General features: G+C 37.0%; 1 protein-coding gene across 1 annotated transcript in view; it reads left to right on the top strand.

Annotated features, from left to right (window-relative positions):
- The window catches only part of LOC136677835 (filamin A-interacting protein 1-like), a 45,341-nt gene extending 40,054 nt beyond the window's left edge, over nt 1–5,287 (top strand). Inside the window, exon 5 of the mRNA XM_066655501.1 lies at nt 5,003–5,287. Within this exon, the coding sequence (XP_066511598.1) occupies nt 5,003–5,185 (183 nt within the window). The 3' untranslated portion in view covers nt 5,186–5,287. The remainder of the gene's footprint in view (nt 1–5,002) is intronic.
- The last annotated feature ends 4,212 nt before the right edge of the window (nt 5,288–9,499 follow it).

Below are 9,499 nucleotides of genomic sequence, written 5' to 3'. Positions count from 1 at the left end.
AGAGGTCTTTGTTAATGTTCAATGTTACAAGTCAGGTGGAAAATGTTGAAATTTCTGAAGCGTTTGCTTGGCTGAGGTAAAATCATAGGCTGATGTCACAGTTTCTGCCTCTATCTAAAACACTATAATCTGCAAGGAAGTCTGTGCATGGCTGAAATGGCAGTCATCTTCAATGAAAGAGTGGAAGCCTGCTCAGAGTTTGATGAAGTTTAATCATGGCTGTACTTTGGATAAATGAACAATGAACATTTATTTTATTCCCTGCATTCTTTTCATGAATGTTTTCTTCGTGGGTATATTACATTTTCTTCATTCAAATACAAATTTAGAGAACAACTTATATTTTGTTACATTTCATAGTCATTGCTCATCCCTATTTAAAGTTACCCCAACATGAATAGAATGGAAGTAGGGGAAGCATATTTCACAATGTAAATAAAAATCATATAATCAGAGTTTAAAAACTAATTAAGGAACAGTATTAATTCTAGCAGAAAAAAATACCAAAAGAAAAGAACAAAAGCCATTTGTATGGTTACAGCTTTCAAAAATTTGCAGGAAATGTAAAGACCCTCACTCTGAATGACTTGAGCACATATGCACCTCCAGGACATTTTGTTTGTACCAGTTTTCTTCCATATTTCTGTAACTATAGGGTTTTATTCGTCGTAACTTTAACATCAGTGATCAGGTTCAGATAAGGCCATGAATCAATCAATCAATCAATATCTCAATGTTAACTGCTTTAAGAAATGGTTTTGAAAGAGCCTCTGCCTTGCATAAGAGTTGCTGGCTTCATGGGAGTACCCATATTTTGCAAGAATGACAATGTTTGCATTCACCTTGCCATATAACTTATAAGAAGTCCAACTAGAAAGCATCCCCCAAATCATGACACTTCCTCTGCCAAAATTTAGTGACATATTAACACTTTGGGATCAGTGTTTACCCAGGTTGATACCAAATATAATTGTCAGTCTGACCTAATTAAATGGAATTCATTCTCATGTATACTACTAATTTTTCATCCACACAACATGGTCCATAACAAATGTTAGTCTAGCCTATCATAAGATGCTTGGTTACTTCAGGGTAGAGTTCAGTCTGAATTCTCTCAGACACTGTATGCCAAGACACAGCCTTGCCGTATTAGCACTGAATTAGTGAGCAATTCCAGCTGCAGTGGTAAACTGATTCCCTGTTGACAGTCCAATTACCATTCTGTTCACTTGTACATTACATTACATTGATGATCAGCGTTTGTTTTGGAGTTGAATTCATTATTGAAATTGAAGTGTAGAAATCATGCTCTCGGAATGACTGACTTTTTTTGCAGTGGCTAGAAAAGGATAATTGTCTTCAAAAGAACAATCTTCAGTTGCATTGTTTCAGTCACCGTTGAGTGGCTCTCTAGCTTGCAAAATGACTATGAGTGTTGCCAAATAAAATGTTCTTGTCAGAAGGACCAGAGCCAAATTAGTGATACTAACCCTTAAGTGTCACCAAATGTTCTCCAACTTTTGCTCAAATGTCTTTTTTTCTAATGTCGTTTTTATATTGTTACATATCTGACATTTGTATGATAATGCATAAATATACTATTTTTAAATTGTGACATTCTGTTCACCCTCACCCCTTCAATTCATGTTAGAATAACTATAAATTGGAATAAGCAGTGCCTTGAAATTTAGGGCAGTTGTTCTCACGCATCTTCACAACTGGCCCCAAACACTGTTGTTTTATACAGATATAAAACACTTCTGGGAGATGTCTCTACTATGATCACTGGTTTTCTTTGTTTCCATCTGCTTCTGTTTAATGTTTAAACTCATTTTCAATCTTTATTTATAATTAGCAGACGTCATTATTACTGAAATCTTGGTCAAACCCAAGAGGAAATCCCCTTTTCTTACTGTCTGTGGTTCTTCCGCATACTCTTATGAAGTTTTAAATATAGAGTGCATTAGTATGGCAGGATTTGAGTGAAATAAAGCCAGCAGCTGGTGGTACGGTCTTGTATGCTGGGCCAGAAAAAAGAGGTATATACACACACACACACACACACTAACAGACACACACACACACTTACACCAAAGCTGAGAGAACACAGACTGTGACTCACCATTAATGTACAATGCTGAGTATATCAAGTGTTAAATTGATTCAGGCTGGAATTTTTACAGTCTGGAGTCTATATCCACTTAACTGCACACTCAGGGCAAAAATGCGTCTGGATAAAGGAGCTGTCATTCACTGAGGCGATGAGAACAGCTGTGATGGTCCATGAAAAAGCAAAGCACTTTCCGAACTGTCTCATTACTATATCATGACTAATTATTCAAATGTTCAGTTCTACCAGACATTCATGCCTTGGAAATCCGATGCAATATGTCCAACATTAGTTGTATATTTTCATGACTGGCTTCTCCCTAACAGTAGCACTACTGAGAATGTTACCCATTTCCTGTAAATAACCATGCCTTTCCAAAAAGAGTCACATGCAAGATTCATATCCAAAGACCACATAATCACAAGGAAACGAATAAGGTTATAAGCACATGTGATTTGTCGTGTCTTGAAACGGTACATCAGACATTGTTTCTGTTGTGAACTTTCCTTAAACAGACATATCCAAAATAGACTAGGTCATTAGTGCTGTTGCAAGCGGTCCTTAAAAAAAAAAAACCCCACTGAAGCACAAAATGTCCTCATTGACTGCTTTGTGATTTACCATGATTCCTGAAGGCCTGGGAGATCCAATGCTCCAAACCCCAAACAAACCCTGTGTTTGGTTGGCCGTGGCAACAGTAGCTGAAGCGCTGCCAGTCGGTAGGTCATTCCTGCCACAGGACATGCTCACTCAAAGCTTTACAACTCCAAATGGACACTTTTAATTAATGACCATTATGTGTAAAGCCCCTTGTTGGTTTTCTGGTGCCTTGCCTTTGCCAGAAGCATAACCCATATTCTACATGAATATTTTTGTACTCAGGACATAATGCTTACAGTTTGGAAACAGTGAAAGTAGCCTTAGTGTCAACAGTGTTGTGTGGATTTTCATAACACCAAGAAACTGCCAAAGACATTTAAAGCTTGGAGATCCAGGACATGGAATAATTTGGCTGAATATCTAGAACATTTTTATGAGATTTCTTTGTTCTCATCTGTTCAGTTCCCAGGACTGTTTTAGAGGTTTTAGATGCACTTCTGGTTGTGGTTTCTGATCTTAGCTTGATAATGAATGTAGGGGTGATGACATACTCTCTCAGTGCTTTTACAATGACATCATTCCCTGGCTGGGATTAGATGACGGTTTGAGTTGATTGTGCAGTAAACAGAACTGTCAAACAACCCTTGGGAGAGTCATTTAGCACCTCTCCTCAAATATTACTGCTGAAACAGTCCAACACAAGTTTGTCTTCATCATCTCGCGCTCTTCATCAAGCCCTAGGATTAAAAATACCAGCTAGAAGACACAGGCGGTCAGGCTGTTTATGTACTAGAGTGAACCATTACACTTCCAATGAGTTCCTGTTCTATTTGTTGGTTTTATTGCTGTGAATGAGTAGTAGTATTTTCTCTAAAGCAAAATTTTCTCTCGGTTATTTATTTTGTAATTTGCTGTCTTAAAATCCAACCAAATGTTTGAAAATCAGTAAATCAGTATGTGTTGTTAATAAAAATTTATTTACAACACAAAAAATTTCCACTTATGTTTAATGCCCTAGATATTTTAGTATGAGTTTAATATTAAAGGGGAACATCACCCTCTTGTGGACATTTATGTGTATTGCTGAACCACATGCGTCAAAATACAGCCTGATTAAAATTACCTGACACTACTGCATGAAGTTTGTGAGATCACTATGTCATCGCCTATTTACACTGTATTTAATTACAGTTTAAACCTTTTGAACCACTTTATTTAATAGATGCACATAATCATTTAATAAGACATTAAAGGACACTATTTTGTGACGCTCCTCCAGTCTGTAAAAGGAAGAATAGCGCCTCAGTCTTTGCTACTCAGCACTGCAGAAACTGCACTCTGTAACTTTTGGAGGTGGGTAGAAACCCCTCCCTCCCTCCCTCCCTCCACCATCGATTTCAGTATAGTGCTATAAATATGAATTACATTAAGTATAGCCTCAGAAGCAAAACCCCCAAAATCTTACAAAGTCATTGATTAGGGGTTAGCACAGTGGCACAACAGGTAGAGCCACAGCTCCTGAGTCCAGGGGTTGTAGGATTGAGCCCTGCTCCAGGTGATCTGAATTCCTCCCACGGTAAAAGAAAAACACATTTTGGTAGGTGTATTGGCGACTCAAATGTGTCCCTAGGTGTGTGTGTCGCCCTGAGAAAAACTAGCGCCCCCTCCAGGGTGTGTTCCTGGCTTGCACCCATTGATTCCAGGTTAGCTCATACCCACCGCAACCCTGAACGGGATAAGCGTTTACCGACAACGAATGAATGAATCTTATACAATGCTTAGTTATTGAATAAGTATTTTGCACACATATACTTCAGCTTTATGTAGTTTACAACTAATGAATTAGGCCCCATTTGCCCCCCAAAAAATCTAGTATTAATGTCATGATACCTGTTACAGTGAGTGTTAAATGTGGTGCTGCTCCCTTTATCATTGATACTGAGCCCACTTGGAATCACTGGATGCAAGGCAGGAACACACCTTGAACACACTCACATCAATGGACACTTTAACACACAGAGTCCATTTTTTTTTTTTTTTTTGGAAGGCAACCAAAGCATGCCTGAAGTAAACCCATGCAGGCACAGGGAGAATGCACTAAACTCCTCAGAGATAGTGTCCTGAGGCGAGGATCAAACCCATAATCCCAGGACCCTGGAGCTTTAGGCAGTAGTACTTAGCATTTAACAATAGTCTTATATTTCCAGGAAGCCTTTGGGAAACCCAGCCCTGAAAATTCATTTAATAGATTATTTTTGATTTGCCTTTTTTTCTGGTTTTCTTTCCTGACAGATACCTCTTGAAGCATTCCGTCAGTCTGGCCCCACCAGGATCCCCAAACCCAAAGGCTGCGGCATGGCAAAAGGGACAAATGGCATAGCCACACCAGAGAAAGGAGGAGCCCAGTCTCTCCTCAGCTCTGAGAAGACTGTGTCAAGCAATGAGAACATGGAGAACGTTGCTACAAAAACATGAACACACAATGTTTTGATGGGAGAAAAGGATAAATCTTTTGAATCAGTTAGTTGTCTTTATTTTTTGGTGCTAATTCTGATAGAGGGTGCACACAATTTTCCATTCACTCATGTGAACTTTGTATTTCTTTAAATTCTACTTTTTTTCTAGGAGGCAATCCACTGAGACAGGTCTCACATGGGTTCTCTGTTCCAATATTACAGTGAATGTTTGTCTGTGTGGCACAGTGTCTATATTCGCACACTGGTGAGATAAGGCTAATAATACATCTAAATAAAATGCTAATAGTTTACATAGTAGTGCAATGACAATCTTAAAACTGTACCTTTTTCTTTTAAGCTGTCATTGATCCTAGCAGGCTAGTCAGGTAGTCTTGCATATAGAGATATAGTCTATTACAGAGAGTCCTACATCATTTAGCAGTATGCTTGCCAGCACACTTGACCCAGCTAATATCTTTTCAAATATTTTGTTTATCTTGTTGAAAATCTGTCATTTAGTTGTTAATAAAATGATTTGTTTTTATACTTTACACAGTTTGAAACCGCATATTTGCTTTGTTGTTGTTTAATTTTGGAGAGAGAGAGAGAGAGAGAGAGAGAGAGAGAGAGAGAGAGAAAGAGAGAGAGAGACCAAGATCAGTGCTTGCCAGTGCAAACCCTCTAAAGAACTGAATCAAAACTGAAAAAAGTTCAAACTGAATTTAGCCTGTTTAACTATTTCAAACATTAAATTGCCAACACCTTAGAAAACTACAAACATTTTAATTTGACCAAGATTGTAAAACTACATCAAATGTAGTTTTTGAACATTGAAGGGGAACAGCACCATCTTGTGGATATTTTTTTTGTCTTCCAAGACAATGCTGGACCACATTAGTCAGTTCATTTGCAAACACCATTGACTGTAGAAAACACTGCCATTGGCAAAAACCCATAGACTTACACATACACAGCAGGCTAGTGTTACCTTAAGATGTTGAAGACATAATCACAAAACCATTTCTAATAGAAGTAATGTAATATTGAAAGTTATGTAAACACTTTAATAGTGGCAAATAATTAATGAATGATTTGTTACGAATGAGTTGTTATTTTATGAGTCACTGCTTACATTATTAATAAATGTGTTATATATTCATTAAGCATTAGTTATTAATTAGTAAATGATGAGGTACTTAGTAGTATTACAGTTATCTAATTTAGCTTGCTATTAGTTCACAGCTTTCTCTCTCATTCCCTGTGTACTAGCTGCTTCTAGTTTTTTCACATCACCACTTGTTCTGTCCTTGCCACACAACCTCATAGGATGCTGCTTCTCTCTCTGTCTATGAGTCAGCATTAAATTATGTAATGCCCATTTTAGAGGGTTCAACTACTGAATTTAAGCATGCATGTAAAAATAACCCTCTGGCTCCCCAAACCAAAGACAGACTTAGTTCTGAAGCATTTTTATCCATACAGCTCATACACCTTCCACATGTGGCAGACTGAAGTTCAGTTCCCGGCTCAGGCAGGAAGATATATCAAAAAGTGTTTTTGGCCGAGACTCCTAACAATCCAATTATGCCTAATAGCCTAATTCTGTGACATGATACAAAGACTAAGATGACCATTGTCTTGTTTTTTTGGCTTTGAAAGTAAATCCTCCTTTAGTCCATCAGGCATTCTGGTAACTCTGGTTGCTCCTTCTGAGTTTATGATTTCAATGACAGCCTCATCCAGTGCACTCTGTGCTCCTTAGACATTTACCACAGTTTATGGAGAGGATGGTGTGGTAGTCGACGAAAAAAGAATATTGAAATGTAATTAAATGATCAGTGTTTGGTTCCAAGAAAGAATGCCCATGTGGAAGTTTAATAATTGAACTAGAATATCTGGTTTCCCAGAGGGTTCAAGATTACTACAGGCTCCCTGGTCTTTGAAAAACTAACCTATATGTCCAAAAGTGTTCAGACGATCCTTATAATCTGAGAGTTCTTGGCACCCATTGTGGACACAGATAGTCTGTCCTGCAGTTTCAGTAAACTCCATAGAAAAGCACAGTAGGACACAATGGCAGAGATGAACAAGAGCATGTGCTAGTGGTGTATGAATGGTCCATGTACATCTTAATATTTTAATTTATACTATGAATAAAAATTAGAAGAGATTTGAAAATGTAAAATCCTAGTGAAGTTTTCACATTTTATTAAATGTTATTAGGCTCATATATCACCATGTGTTATTTTTACTCAGGCAGCCTACATGCAGTATAGTAGCACTTTATTCACTCTCTGTACCTAGGTGGTCTCACACATTTACTAAAACAGACTATAGCATCTTTTAACATAATCCGATCATTATCCTAAAATGACCATGAGAAGTCAGTCAACATAACTATACAGACTGTATATCAATAGTGAGTACACCCAGCTTTAATCATTAAAATGTGACAGAAATATAAACTCTTGTATCATAATGCAGCTTTATTTAAAGGCCAAAAAAAAAAATAGGTCAAAAGTACCTCCACTGTCCACCAACAGGTTCCTTCAAGCAACTTGCAATGCAAGATTTAACGTAAGAGGTTCAGGTGCAACAGGATTCAGCTGAAAACAAACCATGGCTGCAAGCAAAGTTCAATAACAGAACTATCATTTAATACATTCCCTACCAAACACTTTGATGCAAGAGTGAGTGGATAAAGGAACTGTAATTTTGTGAAATTAAATGCTCTTCCATTACATCCTTTTCTACTACATCCAGGAACATTCAAGAGATTGATTTGTCTTCTATGAAGTCTTTGCACTATTTGCATATTCTGGCAACCCTGAACAGGATTATCTGCAGCATTGCTGTAGAGCTACACTTTATTTGTAGTTCATTATCCAAAATCCATTTACCATCACATTTCAGAATTCTTATTTATAATAATAATTTAAATTTAAATAAATTAGTAATAATAATTTAAAAATATAGAAATAAAACACAAGAAAGGTACACCTGGATATTGTCCCCTTTAAACATTTACAAATGTCCTGATTTATATAATTATATTAATTTTTATTTGTGCCTCTTAAAATGCCCCATTCATTATTGTGCTTCATTGCTCATTACTGAAAGTGCACTGAACTTTTGCATGTTTTTTCAACTGTTTTTTATTTTGGGTAAAAGAATGCTGACAGACCTGACCCATGCTCACCAAATGGAATTTTATTGGAATGGAATATATATTGTCACGGTCCAATAATAAATATGTATCTTCAATTTTGTTGATTTTTAATTAACTACATCATTTGAACACAGCATCTGTCTATCATATTTTGTGAAAATTCCATGATGAATGGACCAATAGAAATGCCCCAAAATTACTTAAAAAAAAAAATGAGGTCAGGCCCCATGTTCCTGAAATCACCTAAAATGGTAGAGAATGTGTTCACTGCAATGCTCTCTCTTCTATTTAAGGATGATCTTACTAATGAGAAGCCAGGAACAGTAGCTGATTTCTTGCTTTTTAGAGAGAGAAACATTTCCAGCTTCAGCTTAGGCGACTGATGATTGCAAGGACAGAAATTCATGTAACCACTTTTACTACCCTGCTCAAATAGCTTATCATGTGATGTCCCACAGACCAAACATTTACCTACATTTCAACTTTAACTGGCAATCGCAGTGAGAGATGTATATGATTGCATGCTATGAATGATCATGATGACTGAGACACAGTTCATGCTGTGCAATCAGGCAGCCATATGTAGCTCTGGGTTTGACAACAGCTTCCAGTAATTTGATTTTAGCCACTCACTGCTGTCAATCAAAAGCTTACTTCTGTTCCTGTGTGATACTGAGAGTGGTATTTGTGTCTTTTGTGTGCTGTGCTCGGGAATGTGACGGTGGTGACAGTCAACTGCACATAATAAAAGTGCCGTGCCAAAGTAAATAAAAATGTAGTTTTCAAAAAAACAGGAAGTAAACATATATCAAATATTTTAGTATGTAATACCTTTCCTATTTGATTTCTTTAAGCATTCAAGTCTTCCCAACAGTTTAGTCCAGAAAGAGTCAGTATTTTCCAGTTGAGAATGGGGCACCTAAATTTGATGAGTTAATAACAATTCTAAGCTGTTTGTGAGACCAAATATTTTTATAGAATTTAAATGTGGATTTTTGCCATGTTTAGCTCTGTCATTGTTTCTGCACAGCAGAGGAGGGTTTTCTGTACAACTCCAGGAGTATTCATTAATAAGTCACATGATCTACTGGGCAGTTAAAACAAATAGCCAGGCTATATTAACGTTAATGTTAATGTGGTTTTGCTCAGTATTAATGGTTCAAT

The sequence above is a fragment of the Hoplias malabaricus genome, chromosome Y (assembly GCF_029633855.1).
Source record: "Hoplias malabaricus isolate fHopMal1 chromosome Y, fHopMal1.hap1, whole genome shotgun sequence".
NCBI classification, from domain to species: Eukaryota; Metazoa; Chordata; class Actinopteri; order Characiformes; family Erythrinidae; genus Hoplias; species Hoplias malabaricus.
This window is presented reverse-complemented; position numbering and strand designations above follow the sequence as displayed.